The sequence below is a fragment of the Salvelinus fontinalis genome, chromosome 33, assembly GCF_029448725.1.
Source record: "Salvelinus fontinalis isolate EN_2023a chromosome 33, ASM2944872v1, whole genome shotgun sequence".
NCBI lineage: Eukaryota > Metazoa > Chordata > Actinopteri > Salmoniformes > Salmonidae > Salvelinus > Salvelinus fontinalis.
Window position 1 is genome coordinate 22,997,741 of NC_074697.1, and position 21,762 is coordinate 23,019,502.

General features: G+C 44.2%; 3 protein-coding genes across 6 annotated transcripts in view; 2 read left to right on the forward strand and 1 right to left on the reverse strand.

Moving 5' to 3' along the window:
• samsn1a (SAM domain, SH3 domain and nuclear localisation signals 1a) overlaps nucleotides 1–4,196 on the forward strand; it is a 43,054-nt gene extending 38,858 nt beyond the window's left edge. For both annotated transcript variants that reach the window (XM_055895329.1, XM_055895330.1), the window contains 4 exons: nucleotides 1,505–1,656; nucleotides 1,774–1,986; nucleotides 2,385–2,532; nucleotides 3,307–4,196. In XM_055895329.1, the coding sequence (XP_055751304.1) occupies nucleotides 1,505–1,656; nucleotides 1,774–1,986; nucleotides 2,385–2,532; nucleotides 3,307–3,458 (665 nt within the window). In that variant the 3' untranslated portion in view covers nucleotides 3,459–4,196. The remainder of the gene's footprint in view (nucleotides 1–1,504; nucleotides 1,657–1,773; nucleotides 1,987–2,384; nucleotides 2,533–3,306) is intronic.
• A 453-nt stretch (nucleotides 4,197–4,649) lies between these two features.
• hspa13 (heat shock protein 70 family, member 13) lies at nucleotides 4,650–9,783 on the forward strand. The gene is made up of 5 exons (XM_055895333.1): nucleotides 4,650–5,443; nucleotides 5,732–6,072; nucleotides 6,236–6,449; nucleotides 8,469–8,636; nucleotides 8,883–9,783. The coding sequence occupies exons 1-5, from the start codon at nucleotides 5,419–5,421 to the stop codon at nucleotides 9,470–9,472; spliced, it is 1,338 nt and encodes a 445-aa protein (XP_055751308.1). The 5' UTR covers nucleotides 4,650–5,418; the 3' UTR covers nucleotides 9,473–9,783.
• Nucleotides 9,784–10,596: 813 nt separating this feature from the next.
• LOC129831837 (glycerophosphodiester phosphodiesterase domain-containing protein 5-like) overlaps nucleotides 10,597–21,762 on the reverse strand; it is a 127,340-nt gene continuing 116,174 nt past the window's right edge. Inside the window, exons 11-18 of one of the 3 annotated variants that reach the window (XR_008755820.1) lie at nucleotides 21,112–21,333; nucleotides 19,147–19,304; nucleotides 18,912–19,059; nucleotides 17,937–18,019; nucleotides 16,538–16,552; nucleotides 13,791–13,903; nucleotides 13,198–13,467; nucleotides 12,845–12,932 (exon numbers count right to left, since the gene is read on the reverse strand). Coding sequence is in view for 2 of the 3 variants with exons in the window: in XM_055895331.1 (XP_055751306.1) it covers nucleotides 12,847–12,932; nucleotides 13,791–13,903; nucleotides 16,538–16,552; nucleotides 17,937–18,019; nucleotides 18,912–19,059; nucleotides 19,147–19,304; nucleotides 21,112–21,333 (825 nt within the window). In the remaining variant the exon portion in view is untranslated. Of the gene's footprint in view, nucleotides 12,933–13,197; nucleotides 13,468–13,790; nucleotides 13,904–16,537; nucleotides 16,553–17,936; nucleotides 18,020–18,911; nucleotides 19,060–19,146; nucleotides 19,305–21,111; nucleotides 21,334–21,762 lie in introns of all 3 variants that reach the window. The other 2 variants (XM_055895331.1, XM_055895332.1) reach the window with 2 other exon arrangements.

The following is a 21,762-nucleotide window of genomic DNA, read 5'->3' on the forward strand; positions in this document are numbered from 1 at the left end:
CCCAGAGACTCTGGTGGCACAGCTAGCGCTGCGATGCAGTGCCCTAGACCACTGCACCACCCGGGAGGCCCATTTTTTACTTTTATTTAACTAGGCAAGTCAGTTAAGAACAAATTCTTATTTTCAATGACGGCGTAGGAACAGTTGGTTAACTGCCTGTTCGGGAGCAGAACGACAGATTTGTACCTTGTCAGCTCGGGGATTTGAACTTGCAACCTTTCGGTTACTAGTCCAACGCTCTAACCACTAGGCTACACTGCCGCCCCATGCGCAGTCCCCTCTTGCACTCCGTGTTCACTCATGAATGCACGGCAGGGCACGATTCGAACACCATCATTAAGTTTGCCAATGACACAACAGTAGGCCTGATCACTGACAATGACGAGACAGCCTATATTGAGGAGGTCAGAGACATGGCCCTGTGGTGCCAGGACAACAACCTCTCCCTCAACGTGATCAAGACAAAAGAGATGATTGTGGACTACAGGAAAAAGAGGATCGAACACGCCTCCATTCTCATCTATGGGCTGTAGAGGAGCAGGTTGAGCTTCGAAATCCTTGGTGTCCACATCACCAACAAACTAACATGGTCCAAGCACATCAAGACAGTCGTGAAGAGGGCACGACAAAACCTATCCCCCCTCTGGAGACTGAAAAGATTTGGCATGGGTCCTCATATCCTCAAAAGGTTCTACAGCTGCACCATCGAGAGCATCCTGACTGGTTGCATCACTGCCTGGTATGGCAACTGCTCGGCCTCTGACCGCAAGGCACCACAGAGGGTAGTGCGTATGGCCCAGTACATCACTGGGGAAAAGCTTCCTGCCATCCAGGACATCTATACCAGGCGGTGTCAGAGGAAGGCCCTAACAATTGTTAGACTCCAGCCACCCTAGTCATAGACTGTTCTCTCTGCTACCGCATGGCAAGCGGTACCAGAGCGCCAAGTCTAGGTCCAAGAAGCTTCTAAACAGCTTCTACCCCCAAGCCATAAGACTCCTGAACATCTAATCAAATGGCTACCCTGACTATTTGCATTGCCCCCCCTCCCTTTTTTTTACACCGCTGCTACTCTCTGTTGTTATCATCTATGCATAGTCACTTTAATAACTCTACCTATATGTACATATTACCTCAATTACCTTGACTAACCGGTGCCCCCGCACATTGACTCTGTATCGGTATCCCCCTGTATATAGTCTTGCTATTGTTATTTTACTGCTGCTCTTTAATTGTTACTTTTATTTCTTATTAGTTTTTTTTACTGCATTGTTGGTTAGGGGCTCGTAAGTAAGCATTTCACTGTAAGGCCTACAACTGTTGTATTCGGTGCATGTGACAAATAACATTTGATTTGATTTGATTATTACCATCAAATTACAATATTAGGATAGGCTTGTAACCTTCCCTCCAACACAAGGAAACACACACAACCTATTATTGGTCCAGGAGTAAATCTGTGCAGTGTAATCATATTGTGATGTATTGTCCCCTGTTGGCTCAGGTGGTTTGGCCAGCGTCTCAGATGTTTCCAGTACCAGAGACAGTCTGAGACTAGAAGAGGACGGCTCCTACAATGGACACTTCTGTGGTAGAGCACGGGTCCACACAGACTTTGTTCCCAGCCCATATGACACTGACTCCCTCAAACTCAAGGTAGACAGAAGATAATGCTTCCAGAATGGGTGTATTGTGAAATGCCATGAAAGCTGTTTGTAAGAGCTGTTTCATGATCTATATGTATGAGTCCAATATATTGATGTCTCTTCCCAGGTTGGAGACATTATCAGCATCATCAGTAAACCTCCCATGGGCATATGGACAGGGATTCTGAACAACAAAGTGGGCAACTTCAAGTTCATCTACGTTGACATGCTCATGGAGAAAGAAAGAGAGGAGGAGGCACCAAAGATCAGGCCTCAGAGGATGAGCAAGAGACCACGACCAAAGACACTATTGGAACTACTGGAGCGGCTACATCTAGAGGTGAGTGCTCGGATGGCATGGCTAGAAGGGATCCATCTATTGTCAAATTAACTTCAGATTTGACTTTTCGTAGCAGGTTAGGATAATTAACCTAGCAGGTTAGAATAATTGGGTTAAGGTAAGGAAAAGGGTTATGGTTAGCTAAACTGACGTTAATTTGACAAAAGCTGGATAGCTTCTAGCCATGGTCAAGCTCTGACCCTGTTAAAATGACTTCCAAATACCGACACATTTTGTTCTTTCCTCTTTACAGTAACCAATCAGTGTTGTCTCAATTACACAACAAACATTTTTAATATGCATAAACATAACCTAAAGCACTCAAAGGTGAACAGATTAGTATAAGATTATGAAAGGTAGATGAGATTGACAGTGGAACTGTATCTTGTTTATTCAAGGAGTATGCATCTGCACTGCTTCTGAATGGCTACCAGACAGTAGAGGACCTGAGGCACCTGCAGGAGAAACACCTTATAGAGCTGAACGTAATGAATCCAGAACACAGAGGCAGGCTGCTGGCTGCTGTCGACTGCAGATATACAGAGAGTGAGTAGCAAAACCAATTTCTATTGTAGCCTAGCCCTACTGGATTTATATTGGGGCAAAGGGAATAGCCAATTGTACCACAGACATTTTATGCTGCGCAGCACTACACTCAGGAAGTAACATCTTGATCTTTGTATGTTATAATAAGCAGATGCTTATCGCTGCGGTTATTTTAGAATTGCTCATCCTGCTGAGTTGGCACCAGTCAGAGAGAAACTGCTTAAAGAGGCAAAATGTCTTCCTCTATAAAACACTGCAAGGCTCTGAAACTTAAAATGAAACAAAGATTGGTCTCCAATCCAGATTAGGAAATGAGCAATACAAGACAGTTTCTGTCAGCTGCTTACAAAACGGGATGTGTTTCAATTAGCATAAAGGTTATTTATGTTTGTGTCCCCACATAACACCATTTATGTTGGTCTAAATTAAGGTCATAAATGTGTGTTTGGGCTTATTTCGGACCAAACAGATGGCACTGCCACCCTGGCTGAACCAGATATTGTGACTGTGGGATAGTTTCGGACCAAACAGATAGCACTGCCACCCTGGCTGAACCAGATATCATGACTGGATGTTGGCTAGCCCTGGCAAAGATTACCAGCCAGGGATGAATCTAGTCATTAAATCAAGCTTAATTCCATTTGGATGGTTGAGAATGGCAACCCGAATTAATTTAAATTGACTTGGATTGGGGCAGTTAACCTGGCAACCCGCAGGTGTCTGTCTGGGTCTGAGGATGCAACCAACCAGACTGCTTTGTTCTTGTGTTCGCAGGCGATGCTGTGAGGGAGAGTGAGGAGCCCTCTTCATCACACAGTTTGAAGGTGGAGAAGAGCGACTGTCCAAGAGACTCAGGCTGCTTTATTCTATCAGAGTGCTCTGAAAACAGCAAAGAGGACACAGAGAGCCAACCAGTCACACACTGATAGGCCAGACTATCCTAACTAACAAGTTTTGACATGTAAATTACGATGGCTCACCATGTTTGTCTTGTCTGTATTTGGTTTAACAAGATGGGATTTAATTAATTAAATGTAGCCAATTTTTCTTACAACCAATGAATTTGTTCCTCCTTAAAAGCCTTCATTTATGCACCTTTTTATCTAACCTATTCATTCACATGAAGCACAGGTGTCAAACTCATTCCACGGAGGGCCGAATAGCTGCGGGTTCTCACTCCTCCCTTGTACTTGATTGATGAATTAAGGTCACAAATTAGAAAGGAACTACCCACACCTGGTAGTTTATGGCTTAATTGAAAGGAAAACAACTCAAACCTGCAGACACTAGGCCCTCCATGGAATGACACCCCTGACAAATTATATTTTGTCCCAACAAGGATAGTAAAACAAACATGTATGTGTGTGTGTGCACGGGAGTTTTTACATACATTTTTGAACAATCCTGGTTCAACAAAATGTGCAGTACCAGTGGAGGCTGCTGAGGGAAGGACGGATCATAATAATGGCTGAAACGATCGAATGGAATGGCATCAAACACAAACGTATGTTTGGTGTATTTGATACCGTTCTACTTTTTCCGCTCCAGCCCTTACCACGAGCCGTCCTCCCCAATTAAGTTGCCACCAACCTCCTGTGAAATGTACATACTTCAATAAGTGCAATATGTCACACATTAATAAAGTATTTATGCATCAAGAGTCATCTGTCTAACTAATCTGTTAATTTGTACTGCATTGAATGTATAATATATTTTCAAGCAAAATGTGCACAGAAAAGGTGTTGCAGTTGTACAGTATTGCTATATGTTGCATGCCTCAATGTTTTTATTTTTTTTATTTTTATTATAAACAAATCAATACAGAAAGTACATGAGGGAACACAAGTATATATAGATTATATACAATGGACAATCGAGCTAGGGGATACAATATCACATTACAATTACACAAGGACCTTAAGGGACATACATGCACTTAGAAATGCCTCAAAATGTTACGACACTGAACACACTCATTTGAACGTGATATACGACTAGTGTTCATGGGAAAGGTTGTTTCTTTGCTATCTCATCCTGTGTATATATAAACAATAACGCATGAATTGGACTACGTTACCCAGAAGCTTTAGACCACATTATGGGTGAGTTCGTAAATTCGCTCAGAATAACTGATTCTTTTACGAACGCTCAACACCCGTTGAGTATAGCCGGTGTCAGTAAACCTCGGCAAAAGGCATAATTAAATTGTTGCCATCAGCACATGAACACAGCATAACCAGCGCGAGAAAGGGCGAGAAAATGGTCAGAGTGAGGTGTTCTCTCATTTATGCCAGGAAGTAGCTAGCATGCTAGCTAACTTTAGCCAGTTAGCTTGGGTGCTTCACTGCCGTTGTGAGGTCAGAACGCTCGGATCAACCCTACTCCTCGGCCAGAGCGTCCAGTGCTCTCCGAGAGCGAAACGCTCTGAATTTACGAAAGGGCAATCTGACAACGGTCTGCGTGTTTTTAAATTCCGAGCGTTGTCAGATTGTCCGTTCGTAAATTCAGAGCGGACAATGTCCTCTGGCACTCCAGATTAAATTTACGAACGCACCCTATAATCGTGACGCGTAGTTCTGTGGATCATCCACATTATTCTGAATGTAGAACAGGTCAAGAGGGGTTTCCCTAATTACTACAGTCACAAAGTCACAATTGGCTATAGTAAAAATGATATGGTGAGTCATAAGGTTAGCAGTGTATTTAAGGGTTAAGTTTTAAATTGTATTTGAAGAAGATAAATTGTAGATATAGGCGGGGTTTATGGCTTAGTGGCTGTGGTAATTAGTAATTAGTGACAACATTCATCCATTCTGAAACTGATGAGGCGATTAGCCTAGATTTAGTTTTACTACGTGTCAGTTCGGTGGTGATCAATACTTGACAATGGCTGGGGAAATGTCTATGATCGGTAAGTAAGATTTAACCGTAATGTGTGCTTGTTGTTGTGTAACTAACCAGCTGTTTAGCTAGCTAACAGTAAGTAGCAAGTGGGCTGACAAATTACCGGTGGTAACATCTGGCTAGTGGCTACCTAATTCACAGTAGTCAAATTAGCTGGAAAGGTAAACGAAGTGTCAGAACTGTCAACGCTGAATTAATATGTAAATATGTAGGCTATCGGTACCAGTTGTTAGTTAGCTACGTAGTCAACATTCATCCCTAAACCCACGTCATTTCTTTATCTTCCGTGTCGCAGGATCGGTCATTCTGGCTTTATTTCTGGCTGGCTATCTGGGCCAGCAGTATCTGCCTCCACCGAAACCCAAAGTGATCGGCCTAGATCTGGGGACCACTTTCTGCTCCGTAGGAGTATTCCACCCGGGTACCGGGGATGTGGAGGTGATAGGGGATGAGGAGGGGCGGAAGAGCATCCCTAGTGCGGTGTCGTTCACATCTACCGAAGTCCTCGCCGGTCACGAGGGTCAGGATCTGGCCGACAGCAATCCTGAAAACACCATCTATGATGCCAAGCGGTTTATTGGAAAAATATTCGAACAAGAGCTCCTTGAGCAGGAAAGTGCTCGTTATCCATTCAAGGTACAGTACATACTCCTGTAGTTACTTTGACAGTCAATACACCACAGTGAAAATTATTTAATACATCATCAGCATTTGGCTACATAAGCTATGTGTGATTACAGGTGTATAAATATGCTATATCAATGACTGCTGACTTTCATTTGTAACACCTTTCTTTCAGGTGATAAACAACAATGGCAGTGCAGAGTTCTTTATCACCACCAATCAGACGTTCACAGTTACTCCCGAGTTCATTGGTTCTCGGCTGCTGCTGAAGATGAGGAAGATGGCGGAGCGTCACCTGGGTGTCCACATTCAGAGGGCTGTTATCTCTGTCCCTGCTGAGTTTGATGAGAGACAGAGGAACTACACCATCAGGGCTGCCAACCTGGCCGGTCAGTCTATCTGGCAATACTGTATCAACAGTCATACAATATCTGATTTGATGTGTAAACACTGCTACAGGAATTACTTACACTGTATAGCTGTTTAGTGTAGTCTCATTTAGAAACAGTCTATCATACAGGGATTGACATTAAGGGTTGCCCTATTGCCTGGGGCAAGTAAAACTGAGCGCAAGTTGAGCCTGCTCTGGTTCATCCACATTGTGTAAGTGAAAGACAGATCATTTATGGCGAGCTGAGCTTGCTCTGATATTTTTTTTTAGTGATAACAACCAAAATACAAATAATTAAATTACTGATCTTTCTGATTCATCTCCTATGGGTAGGTGAAAGGCGGGTAATATGTCACTTCTGCTTGTAAATAGCTAATTTACATTTTCGGATGTGCAACTGCGTTAGACTTTAATGTCAATCCCTGATATAATTAGGTGTTTGTTCTAAAATAACTGTGTTACTGTATTCAGACCCCTTGACTTTTTCCACATTTTGTTACGTTACAGGCTTATTCTAAAATTGATTAAATATAACTTTTCCTCATCAATCTACACACTACCCCATAATGACAAAGCGAAAACAGGTTTATAGACATTTCTTGCAATTTTATTTTAATGACCTTATTTACATAAGTATTCAGGCCCTTTACTATGAGACTTGAAATTGAGCTCAGATACATCCTGTTTCCATTGATCATCCTTGAGCTGTTTCTACAACTTCATTGGAGTCCACCTGTGGTAAATTCAATTGATTGGACACCTGTCGCACAGTTGACAGTGCATATCAGAGCAAAAACCAAGCCATGAGGTTGAAGGAATTGTCCGTAGAGCACCGAGACAGGATTGTGTTGAGGCACAGATCTGGGGAAGGGTACCAAAAGATTTCTGCAGCATTGAAGGTCCCCAAGATTACAGTGGCCTCCATCATTCTTAAATGGAAGAAGTTTGGAACCACCAAGACTCTTCCTAGAGCTGGCTGCCCGGCCAAACTGAGCAATCAAGGGAGAAGGGCCTTGGTCAGGGAGGTGACCAAGAAACTGATGATCACTCTGACAGAGCTACAGAGTTACTCTGTGGAGATGGGAGAACCTACAAAACCATCTGCAGCACTCCACCAATCAGGCCTTTATGGTAGAGTGGCCAAATGGAAGCTAGTCCTCAGTAAAAGGCACATGACAGTCCGCTTGGAATTTGCCAAAAGGCACCTGAAGGACTCTGACCATGAGGAACAATATTCTCTTGTCTGATGAAACCAAGCTTAAACTATTTGGCCTGAATGCCAAGCGTCACACCTGGAGGAAACCTGGTACCATCCCTACGGTGAAGCATGGTAGTGGCAGCATCATGCTGTGGGGATGTTTTTCAGCAGCAGGGACTGGGAGACTAGTCAGGATCGAAGGAAAGATGAACGGAGCAAAGTAGAGAGATCCTTGATGAAAACCTGCTCCAGAGCACTCAGGACCTCAGACTGGGGCATAGGTTCACCTTCCAACAGCACAACGACCCTAAACACACAGCCAAGACAACGCAGGAGTGGCAAGCCTGGACTTGAACCCGATCTAACATCTCTGGAGAGACTTGAAAATAGCTGTGCAGCGACGCTCCCCATCCAACCTGACAGAGCTTGAGGATCTGCAGAGAAGAATGGAAGAAACCCCAAATACAGGTTTGTCAAGCTTGTAGCGTCATACCCAAGAAGACTCCAGGTTGTAATCGCTGCCAAAAGGTGATTCAATAAAGTACTGAGTAAAGGGTCTGAATACTTATGTAAATGTGATATTTCAATTTTATTTTTAATACATTTGCATTTCTGAACCTGTTTTTGCTTTATCATTATGGTCTGTGTGTAGATTGTATGGTCTGTGTGTAGATTGTATGCATCAGTACAAATGCACTGATGCATACAGAGTAAAATATTGGACACCTAATCCAAAGTCATTAAGATTCCTAAGGGCTTTGACCAAATCTACACTACCCACTATAACTAACATCTGATTGTTCTGTTTACACCACTCAGGACTGGACATCCTGCGTGTGATCAATGAGCCCACAGCTGCAGCGATGGCGTATGGGTTACACAAGGTGGACGTGTTCAACGTGCTGGTGGTAGACCTGGGAGGAGGAACACTGGACGTCTCTCTGCTCAACAAACAGGGGGGCATGTTCCTCACCAGAGCCATGTCCGGTAAGACGCTAATTTACTCTCAACTCCTTATATTGTAGATACGCATGGTTTAGTTGGTCATTTTCATATCTTCTGGTTTTAAATTGGGCATACATTACAAGTGGAACATTTCCCATATTGTAGTTAAAGATTAGCACAACTAATTCTAATCATACAGTACATGACCTGAAATGGAAACCCAATACAACACTAACAGAGTATTCTTGGGCTCAGAGAATGATCCTTGCTGTTGTCTTCGTTTCCTAGGTAACAACAAGCTGGGGGGGCAGGACTTCAGCCAGAGGCTGCTCCAGTACACCATGGAGAGGGTCCGCCAGCAGTACGGCGTTCCCCCCACCCTCAAAGAGGACATCCACCATCTCCGCCAGGCTGTGGAGGCAGCCAAGCTCAACCTCACCCTGCAGCCCAGCGCCGACCTCAGGGTACCCCTGCACCTGGAGCCCCAAGGAGACCCCAAGCAACCACCACAGTGGCCCACCAAGGACCCAATCCCAGTCATCTTCCAAGCAGTCATCACCCGTGAGCTGTTTGAAGAGTTGAATGCCGACCTCTTCCAGAAGATTCTGGCGCCTGTAGAGACAGTGCTGGCCGAGGGCCACCTGGGGAAGGAGGAGGTGGATGAGATAGTTCTGGTGGGAGGCTCCACCCGCATCCCTAGGATCAGGAAGCTGATCAGTGAGTACTTTGGGAAGGAGCCCAACACCTCAGTGGACCCAGACTTGGCAGTGGTGACTGGGGTGGCCATCCAGGCTGGCATTATGGGCGGCTCCTGGCCTCTACAGGTCAGTGCTATAGAGATTCCCAACAGACACCTCCGCAAGACCATCTTCAATTGATCTAGTCGAGAGGTAGCAAGGGACTTAAGGATGCCACCAGACAGATACTTGCCATATTAAAGGATGGTTAATTGTGCTTCTCCATCTTCACAAGGTGTGCAATAGTATTATGAGGTTAAAATATGTTCTCGCAGAGAAACTCAAATTACACCACTACTTTTTTTACTGTCAACCCAACATATTAGACCAACTGTAGTAGATTGAAAATGGTGTTCAACTCAGGGAACCTTTATTTCAAGAGAACTGTGACCAGCCAAGACACCTTCAGCTATTTATTTATTTATAGTGTTTGTACTGTGAGTGGGGGGGGGGGGGGGGGGGGGGGTACTGTACATGGTGTTATGTTTTTCAGTAGATGACAACGTGCTTGTGCCTTTTCAGAGAGCTGCACTATTAGGCTTTGTGCTTTTAAGTCACCTGATATGAAGAACCACCAGTCCTATTGACAAAGGCATAATTCTATTAGTTTAGGACCAAATATTTTTGCACACATCGTTACTAGCTTTACATTCAAACAATAACCCATACAAAGCTGAGCATAGGCTAACAGATGTTCTAAATAAGGGACATGCTCATCATTCTGGTGCAATTGAATTAAGAATCACTGGCTGACACTTGTAGTATTTCTATATGTGTAAGTAAGTGCCATAAAAACACAAGACTAGGCTTATGGTGCCTGTTTGAAGTGTTACCGTGTCTCACAAGACTGCAGGTGGACAGTAATGGTTGAGGCTGTTACAGCCCCTGGAATTAGAGAACATGTTTGTTGACATTCCCATGTATAGAATGTACATTCCATAATACTAGTCAAGACTGATACAGTGGACACATTTAAATAATATACCTTTTATAGGTTTGTTCAACAAGGTAAACAGTTTGCATGCATATCTTGTTGAACGTGCCTCAGATACTGCACAGTTCTCTAGCGATATGCTATAGGAATTTATCTGGACCATTCCATTTCAACGGAGTATGTAGATGAAGATATTTTTGTACTGCAAGTTTTGCTTCTTCAAATGGCTCCCTTAGATATCTGCTTGTACTACATGCTGCTTTAAATAAATCCTGAATTACGTAAATACCATTGAATTTTCTTTCTATGAGGGATTTTCTAGAGCAGCGAACAAAATTAAAGCCAGCTTTAATATACATAGAAATCCATTTAAACACAGTTCAGGACCAAACAGAGATGGCCATTACTGTAAGAGAAAATAACAACATACAGATGCATCTTGCTGTCTGCATTCCATGATACTGACTTTCTAGTACAGGAGGAAGAAAAAAATAAAAGGACATGTGATAATGTTCCCAGCACATATCAACTGAAAATCGTGAAAAAATGACATTTACCATTGTCACTCACTAGCTTCTTCAGCAATGTGGTAACATCTTGCCGCGTAACTGTACAATTGATGGAAAAACATCCGTATGTTAGAGATCCACAATGGTTAGTTACTGGCATGGGCTACTGCATAGAACATACAGTACATTCAGAAAGTATTCATGTTCCACATTTTGTATAACAGCTGGAATTCAAAATGGATTTGTTTCTTCACACACTACCCATGACAAAGTGAACGTTTTAGAAATGTTTGCAAATGTATTGAAAATACCTAAGTGTTCACCCCCGAGTCAATACTTGTTAGAATCACCTCAGGTAGCAAGATTAGTCTTTCTGGGTAAGTGTAAGAGCTTTGCACACTTGGATTGAGTCTATGCAACATATGTGACTTTTTACTCCTGAACTTATTTAGGCTTGCCATATCAAAGGGGTTAAATACATATTGACTCAAGGCATTCCAGCTTTTCATTTTTAATAATAACATAATTCCACTAACATTATGGGGTATTATCTGTAGCCCAATCAATTTTAAATTGTCTAACACAAAATGTGGAAAGTCAAGGGGTGTGAATACTTTGAAGGCACTGTACATCAAGCGTTCACATACAGTAGGAATATGGTTGACATGCTAAATCTACACAGTCAACAGTAACACTAACCTAAATGGTGTTACAGTTATCTTCCATCTAGAAAAATCACAATAAAAGGATCACTTTGGTATCAGAAGCATTTTAATGTTGACTTCTGAGGCACACAAATACCAAAAGAGTAAATGAACACAAGTCAATCCGTTCCTTGACCCTGTGTGAACCATTCTGATACTCAGCGTTGTCCCTTCAACAGCCTAGAGCTTTATTTTCACAGTTAATATAACACACCCCACTTCATCACGACATAAAATATACCCTTTAATGTCACTGTGATGCAATTTGCTGTTCAAATGCCATTGAGAAGTTGGTCTGCAAAATATTTAAATGACTTGACTTTCATAAACTTCTCAACACTATTGCTATTATTATGCATCACATTTCCAATATAATCCTCAGACAGCCATAGCACATAAAACATTTGTAATATGCACACACTCCATGTAGAACTGCATACTTGGAGTAGGTGGTGAAATCTCTGCCATAATACACTGTTTACATCCTTTAAAAATCAAAACATTCACAATGCACCAAAAACATCACAAAACACACATCAGTTCTGCCTGAACACAAGCCCTGCCCGAGACAGCACAGCTCCACAAGTCACTTGATATTGTATGTCACATGCATGGATGAAGGAAATGCTGTTCAAATCATTATCTTATATCGTGTAAATATTTCACGTAGTCGGAGAAGTCAGGACCCTCTGTAAACAGCTTGTGTAGCGCCCAAACGTGGCAAGAAATAGGAGCAATGCTGCACAAGTAGTAAAATACTCTAAATAACTAAGAATTGGCTGTGCTATAAAGTGACTGCAAGTAAACAACAGTTTAAAAACAAACAAATAGGTTCTTAATAATAAACAAGCATTGGTAACTGGGGGGCCTCCAAAGCATCTAGAGCAGGGGTGGGCAGACTACGGTCTGTGGGCCAGATCCGGCCCATGAGCCCATTCAATCAAAGAGGTTTGAGTGAAAAACAATATATAATGGACCAATATATTTTCAAATAAATGCCCTTTTCTGACAAACAAATTGTAAAAAAAAAAATCACCTAGAGGTGAGAAGAGGCCACAGATCTGACAAATCAATTGGTTCATCAATAAAAAGTGCTTTTAGTCCCACATTTGTATTTAACAAGCAAAAACAAACCTATTTACAGAATGTACAAAGCAATGGGTGGCGCTTGCCTGCGATTCTTCAGCAATACAGCAGCCTGTCAATCAATCAGTAGTTCAGAGGAACAATCTGGATGCACTGAGTAAAACAAGAGTAATCAGAACAGACAAGCCAATCACAAGTCACTTGGAAGTTTTAATTTACTCAGTTTCCACATGCTAGTAGAGTCAGGTGTCATTCAGTAGATTCACATTAGGTGAGTAAGAGTCAATGGGAGATGCCTTCGTTGTTGTAGTAGTCAAAGCCATTCTCCATGTACAGGTCCTCAGCATTGCCCACACCATTGCTCACCTCTGGGAGGCAGAAGAGTGAAGGGGCATCAGTAGGTGTTCAGAGGGTATATCACTGATATAACACAGACCACATCAATGCACATTGAAAACATAGAACATCAAAAACAATATCACTGCATATCCAAACCACACCAGAGAAATCCCTTAGCTTCCTTTGCTCTGTATGTCACCATGTATCTTCTAAGACCTACTAGTGCGATTTTAGAGTGGTTTGGACTGACTGATGGTCATTGAAGACTCATATCAGCATCCCCGTTAGACTTACCTTTCACCACCCACCAGGAGAGGCTGGTGGGTCACAGTGGGCTGTCTAGGAGCCCTTATACATGATGCAGGACTCTGTGGGCGATTGGGGAGGAGCGGGGGGAAGGGCGGGGCAGGCAGAGGGAGGCGGGAAGGGAGGGATGGATGGAATGGTCGGAGGAATGGTCACAGCAGCCGGAAGAGGATGGACAGATGGCAGGATGAAGAGTGAGGTGGAGAGGAGTGCAGGTCACACACACACACACAGGATGAGACGGCTACTGCGGTTGACCTTGGGGAGGGCAATTACATAAAACACTCAGAGATGCATGCTGGGATAGGGTCACACACTGGCATCCCCAGATACTCCTAAAATGGCTGCCTTCCCTTGTCTCCTTTTCTGTGACCACTGATTAATAGGTGAAAGCAATATGGCTGGCCAAAACAACCGGGCATCCACTTCATCTATCCAATGTCATCATATCAGTGGTAAATAAGGAGAGGAGAAAAGGAGTGGAAGACATTTCAGAGTACTGGGAGCCAGAGAAACAAACACCAACACACAATATAGTAGACAGGAATTCCAGTTCTCCTCTCTGTGGGGTCCTTCCTTACCGGAGAAGATGAGTTTCTCCTTCATGATGTTGACGTCTCTGCTGGACCTCCGGACTGCGGCACTCAGCATGATCTGTTCAGGGTTGTAGCTGTGCATGCTACTCAACCTCCATCTGGTGAGGAAAGGTCACACAGGGGTCATATAGAGGAGGTCTCTCGGAACCCTGTTCCTGGAGAGCTACCGTCCGGTAGGTATTCGCTCCAACCCTATTGTAGCGCACCTGATTCTAATAATTAGCTGGTTGATAAGCTGAAATAGGTTAGTTACAACTAGGGTTGGAGTGGAAACCTACAGGAGGGTGGGTTGAGAGCCCTGATATAGAGCCTCTGGTCATACCATAATACTGCTGTCTCTGCTCTTAAGGACCTGTTCTATATGGAGATAACGGCATGTCAAAATGCGTCGCCCATTTTTCTTGGAGATACTCTAGGTCACCAAGTGTGGGCACCATTTTGCCTCAAAGTCTTTTACTTCTAATTGGCTGACCTCAAAATGACACCAAGCAAACAGACATATATTGAAGTTGGGTGCTGTACTGAATGAATCAAATGATTTATGCACACATGCATCTACTAGGACACGTACAAATAGAGTCTGAGCCAAAGACATCCCCACTTCTCTGAAAGCTCATACTTCAGTTACTGACTAGCTGTGACTAATATTTACACTAGATGACTGATAGGGGGCGCTGTGTTGAAGCCACCGTGCCTCCATCCTGGCACTCCCAAAATAGTTTCTACAAATGGTGAGGAAGCTATAGAAATGCCTTTATTTATGTACATTCGTTTCCCCCCATTTATTCTATTAGACACCTTAATGCATACTTTTACATTATATTATGTGAACTAAACGTACAAATAAAACATTTCTTAAAGTATAATTTGTTTAATTACTAATGTTATTGTACCCACTACAATAAAATACATGTCATTTTGTCCATGATCACATTTATTTGAAATACAGTAGGGAGTGCCAATATGGCTGACCGGTGGCTTCAATGCCTCTCAATGGCCAATACATAGCATCAGCAATCCAGGATTCATACAGTGTTGGAAAAAGTACCCAATTGTCATACTTGAGTAAAAGTTAAGATAACTTAATTTAAAAGAAATTCACTAAAGTAAAAGTCACCCAGTAAAATACTACTTGAGTAAAAGTCTAAGTATTTGGTTCAAATCAAATACTTAAGTATCAAAAGAAAATGTCATTGCTAAAATATACTTAAGTATCAAAAGTAAAATTCATTTAAAATTCCTTACACTAAGCAAACCAATTTTATTGATAGCCAGGGGCACACCAACACCAATTTACAAACGCTCTCAAGTCCATCAGACTGTTAAACAACCATCACTAACACATTACAGCCCACTTTAATAATGTTTACATATCTGGCATTACTTATCTCACATGTACACTACCGTTCAAAAGTTTGGGGTCACTTAGAAATGTTCTTGTTTTTGAAAGAAAAGCAAATTTTTTGTCCATTAAAAAATCTTATTAAATCAGAAATACAGTGTAGACATTGTTCATGTTGTAAATTACTACTGTAGCTGGAAACAGAGGATGTTTTATGGAATATCTACATAGGCGTACAGAGGCCCATTATCAGCAACCATCACTCCTGTGTTCCAATGGCACGTTGTGTTAGCTAATCCAAGTTGATCATTTAAAAGGTCTAATTAATCATTAGAAAACCCTTTTACAATTATGTTAGCACAGCTGAAAACTGTTGTGCTAATTAAAGACATCTGTTTCCTATACTACTCTACTGTATCTTAGTCCGTTACGCTCTATCGCTCGTCCATATGTATATAGTTTTAATTCATTCCTACTTAGATGTGTGTGTATATGTTGTGTAATTTGTTAGATATTACTACACTGGCGGAGCTAGAAGGACAAGCATTTCGCTACACTCGCAATAACATCTGCTTATCACGTGTATGTATTGTTTGATTTCCTACTAAGCATTCTAAATGTAACAAATACTTTTGTGTGTCAGGGAAAATGTATGAAGTAAAAAGTACATTATTTTCTTTAGTAATGTAGGAGTAAAAGTTCTCAAAAATATAAACAGTGAAGTACAGATACCTAAGAAAAACGACTTAAGTAGTACTTGAAAGTATTTTTACTCAAGTAATTTACACCACTGAGTTTATGTACATCATTGGTTGTGACTGGCTTTGAACATCACAACTGTAGTAACATTTGAGGCAAGAAGATTTACTTCCCTAATCCATTTGGTTATGGTAATTTCCAAATAGAGGCATGTAAATCAAAATGATTACATTAGCAAGTGTGTCTTGGCTAATGCATCAATGCACTTAAAAATAACCCAGCAGAGCTTTTGTCCAAATCAACACCATAAATGAAAATGAGTGCTTCCCTCTAATACATTTCAAGAATGAATTTGTAGACTTTGTCATTCGGTCGATAATGTAAAAAGTAAAACTCATGCGGGATAAAAGTGAACACAAGCATTTGTGCTGTGTGGGAGAAAGCATTGCTGTCTGCCACTAAAAGGCCAATAGTGGTAGGCTCGTTGTATTTACTGTATACTCCCCTCTAGCGGGGAGGACGAGAAGTGGCAGCAGTGAAATACAACAACGATACAGGTGAGAAAAAGAGTGAGATCTAAGATGTAAATGATGACGTATATAGAAATAAAAAATGGAGATACTGGCTTCACTGAGATAGAGGAAGAAAGATAAAAAGGGAAACCATCGTGGGTCAGAGTTGACCCAGTTACCTGATAATGTGATAGCTGCCAGATGCCAAAATGCAGCAGAGAAGAGGAGGAGCATGCACATCAGGCAGAGGAGAGGAAGAAGAAGAAAGAAGGCAGAGAGATTAAAATAAGTCAGTTTAGAAGCCAGCAGCGGCCAGCACTTTGCTAAGCATAGCACACCCACACATAAGACTAGAGGATGGAGGCCTTGGTCTGCTGTCCTTCATCCCACAACAGCATTATGGCTCAGGAAGGAAGATTCAATTCCTTTTAGCAGCTTCCCATAGTCTTTCAGAAGATTCAAGGAAGCATACTTTCTGGTTTAATGTTATTTCAAAGTGCAAACAACTGTAAGGGGAAACATTGTTTGGTTGACGAGAGATACTTATCCAGCTGATTCTCAAAGCCAAGGTGTTGGCATTGTAAATGAGCTTTATCAAATAACTAGTGTTTCATCCATCTCTGTGTTTTAACACACTTGCTGGAAAATGGCCTTGCTGGTAATGTGTGTATGCAGAGTTATCTGTTAATGTGTGCTTGTACAACATACAAGGAGCCTGCTGTATACATGGAGCCTGCTGGTCCTCTATAGCTCAGTTGGTAGAGCATGGCTCTTGCAAAGCCAGGATAGTGGGTTCGAATCCCAGGACCATCCCATACGTAATAAATGTATGGGAGCATGACTAAGTCTCTTTGGATAAAAGCGTCTGCTAAACGACAGATGTCATTATTATGCATTAAGCCTCTGAGAGGTAGAACACACACAGCTGTGTGGAAGGAGAGAGGGTGTGAAGCGGACACACTGAGGGAGGGAGAGATGTGATAACTGTGTAAAGGCTACCAGAGGCACTATGGCAGCAATTACAGATAATTAAGAGAGAGAGAGGAAAACACTTGATTACTACCTAGTACTACATTTCAAAATTACATCCAAAGAAAAAACAGCAGAGTACTAGGCCTCCCGAGTGGCGCAGCGGTCTAAGACACTGATCAGTGCTAGAGGCGTCACTACAGATCTGGGTTTGATCCCGGGCTGTGTCGCAGCCGGACGTGACCGGGAGACCCATGAGGCGGCACACAATTGGCCCAGCGTTGTCCGGGTCAGGGGAGGGTTTGGCCGGCTGGGATGTTTTTGTCCCATCGCGCTCTAGCAACTCCTTGCGGCGGCCGGTGCATGCACGCAGACTTCGGTCACCAGTTGTATGGTGTTTTCTCCAACATCTTGGTGCGGCTGGCTTCTGGGTTAAGCGAGCAGTGTGTCAAGAAGCAGTGCAGCTTGGCAGGGTCGTGTTTTGGAGGACGCATGGCTCTGGACCTTCGCCTCTCCCGAGTCCGCATGGGAGTTGCAGCGATGAGACAAGACTAACTACCAATTGGATATCACAACATATTATATATACTTTTTTTAAGGAGTACTTACTTTTGGAATACAAAAATTCCTATAACTACAGTGAAGGAGATGAGATCAGCGGCGACCCAGAGCAGACAGTACTCATCTGGACTCTGAAACCCAACATGACAGCATTAGACCACCAGGTGGCATTGTCTCCTAAAACAACTCACAGCCAGGTAGCAACAAACCTAGAACAAAGAATGCCTTCCTAAAATGATGTAATATTGAAATTCATATAATATTGTGGTACAGTAATTAATGTGTAATGCATAATGGACTAGTTAATCAAAAGGTGCTACAGATGGGACAATAACAAAAGAATACACTAGTCAGAATAATGTAAGTTCCACATAGACCTAGATCCCATACTATCAGATGGATAGTGTGTAGGGTGTAGATAGTGGCCATATTGACTAGCAGGCAAGCAGACAGGACAGACAGACACAGGGTGGGTAACAGATGCAGTGCTAGCCTGAACTCCATGTCAACCTCACCCAGGATGGGCTCTATATTCTAGTCTGTACCACCCATTGTGTTCCCTGCTGTGAGTCAGTCTGCTAACCCAGAGAGGGGTGCCAGGAGGGCCTGGGGCAGTGTGGGTGCTAGGGGGGTAATGGTGTGGGTAATAGTGTGAATGTTAGGCGGGTGTTGTGGGGGTAATGGTGTGAGTGCTAGGGGGGTGTTGTCAGGGTAATGGTGTTTTTTTATTTGATTTATTTTACCTTTATTTAACTAGGAAAGTCAGTTAAGAACAAATTCTTATTTTCAATGATGGCCTAGGAACAGTGGGTTAACTGCCTTGTTCAGGGGCAGAACAACAGATTTTTACCTTGTCAGCTCGGGGACTCGATCTTGCAACTTTTCGGTTACTAGTCCAACGCTCTAACCACTACCTGCCGCCCCAGTGCTAGGGGGGTGTTGTGGGGGTAATGGTGTAAGTGCTAGGGTGGTGCTGTGGGGGGTAATGGTGTGAGGAGTAAAGGGGTGCTGTGAGGGACTTACCATGAGCCAGATGGGGTAAGGCACCTTTCTGAGGATGTTGGGGGCTTCAGAGGAGACAGAGGAGACCCCGCTGCACCAGAGCACAGAGAACAGCCAGGGCTTGTTGACCGTGTACAGAGTCACACTCACGTTGCTCCTGGAGAACTCTCTGGAGGGTGCAGACAGACACATTCATATTTCATACACACATATACAGAAGCACACAGTGTATGTGTGTCTGTGCCTGTTAACCCACCGGATGTCATAGGGGCTGGCCTGGCTGTAACGTAGCAGCAGTCTGCTGATTCCCTGCTGGTGAAGGACTTGAGGCGGCAGCTTCTCTACTGATGTCTGCTGAAGCCCTGGAGCCACCTGTCTTACCTGCCCCCTGTCCCAGTCTGGGGTCCACATCACCTGCGCACACACACACACAGACATACAACGAGACACACACACACAGACCGGCCGAGACACACACACACACACACACACCGGCCGAGACACACACACACACAGACCGGCCGAGACACACACACACACACACACACCGGCCGAGACACACACACAGACCGGCCGAGACACACACACACACACACACACAGACCGGCCGACACACACACAGGTCGGCCCGAGACACACACACAGACCGGCCGACACATACACACACACACAGATTGGCCCGAGACACACACAACGGCCCGAGACACACACACGCACACAACGGCCCGAGACACACACACAACGGCCCGAGACACACACACGCACACAACAGCCCGAGACACACACACGCACACAACAGCCCGAGACACACACACGCACACAACGGCCCGAGACACACACACACACGCACACAAAGGCCCGAGACACACACACACACAAAGGCCCGAGACACACACACACACGCACACAAAGGCCCGAGACACACACACACACGCACACACCAGCCCGAGACACACACGCACACACCGGCCCGAGACACACACACACACACGCACACACCGGCCCAAGACACACACACAGACCGGCCGAGACACACACACACAGACCGGCCGACACACACACAGGTCGGCCCGAGACACACACACAGACCGGCCGACACATACACACACACACAGATTGGCCCGAGACACACACCGGCCCGAGACACACACACGCACACAACGGCCCGAGACACACACACAACGGCCCGAGACACACACACGCACACAACAGCCCGAGACACACACACGCACACAACAGCCCGAGACACACACACGCACACAACGGCCCGAGACACACACACACACGCACACAAAGGCCCGAGACACACACACACACGCACACAAAGGCCCGAGACACACACACACACGCACACAAAGGCCCGAGACACACACACACACGCACACAAAGGCCCGAGACACACACACACACGCACACAAAGGCCCGAGACACACACACACACGCACACACCAGCCCGAGACACACACGCACACACCGGCCCGAGACACACACACACACACGCACACACCGGCCCAAGACACACACGCACACACCGGCCGAGACACACACGCACACACCGGCCGAGACACACACGCACACACCGGCCGAGACACACACGCACACACCGGCCGAGACACACACGCACACACCGGCCGAGACACACACGCACACACCGGCCGAGACACACACGCACACACCGGCCGAGACACACACGCACACACCGGCCGAGACACACACGCACACACCGGCCGAGACACACACGCACACACCGGCCGCGAGACAGACAGACAGACAGACGCAGACAGACGTAGACAGACGCAGACAGACAGCTCAGATTACTTATGGGACATGTAGATGTGCAGTTAGTGACATCAGTGGTGACAGTGATGGATGTCACAGGCAATCTTTAGGTCAGCTTCAAGCTGACAGTAGTCAGTTCCCTCTCTCCACTATGAGTGCTGTTTTCCTCCTCTTGATTTCCCTAGATAACCCAGGGGGACAGGGTCTGAGCCCTAACAAGGTTCTGTCCACTATCTATAATAATAATATTATATAATAATATGCCATTTAGAAGATGCTTTTATCCAAAGAGACTTAAATTAATTATGTGTGCATACATTTTAAGTATGGGTGATCCCGAGATTCAAACCCACTACCCTGGCATTACAAGCACCATAGCTCTACCAACTGTGCTACAAAGGACCCCTATCTGAGTCGGGTACACTAGTGTTGCCTGTCTCACCAGGTGCTGTGGAATCCCAGACAGGCGTATGACTTCCAGGGTATCGTTGATCCAGCTGTGGTAGCAGGGGTGTCTGTGCGGGGGTCGTCGCAGGCTGAACACCACTGTGTGGTTATGGAGGGAGGCTAGCTTCAGCAGTTGCTCCAGACTACACACGCTCTGGTTCCCCACCAGCATCACCTCCCTCTGAGCCATGGACTGGACCGTCCAGAAGGGGTCGTCCTAGAGGAGAATCCACACAGGTACTCACAGTCAATCTGATCAATTTACTGTATTTCTAAGATTATATGGCAATCGTAATAATACACCACTTTATGATGAGAGATGAGATCAGGGTTTGGGTCAATTCTATTTGAACTCAATCCAGTGAAGTAATCTTGATTGATAAAATTGGGCACTTTCTCCACATTCCTTAGATTTCCTATCAGCCGAGTGGCAATGAAATGGACCCAAAGCTTGGAGGAGAAATATAGACCTAGTGAAAGAAAGGGTGGTGTGATTACTGCATGATTAAAAACCTTCAGAGAGCAAAAGATGGCATATGAGTATACAATTCCTCCCTAGAGAGGGTGTGACAGACCGTACCATTCCTCCCTAGTGGAGGTGTGACAGAACCATTCCTCCCTAGAGGGGTTGTGAGTAATATTGTGG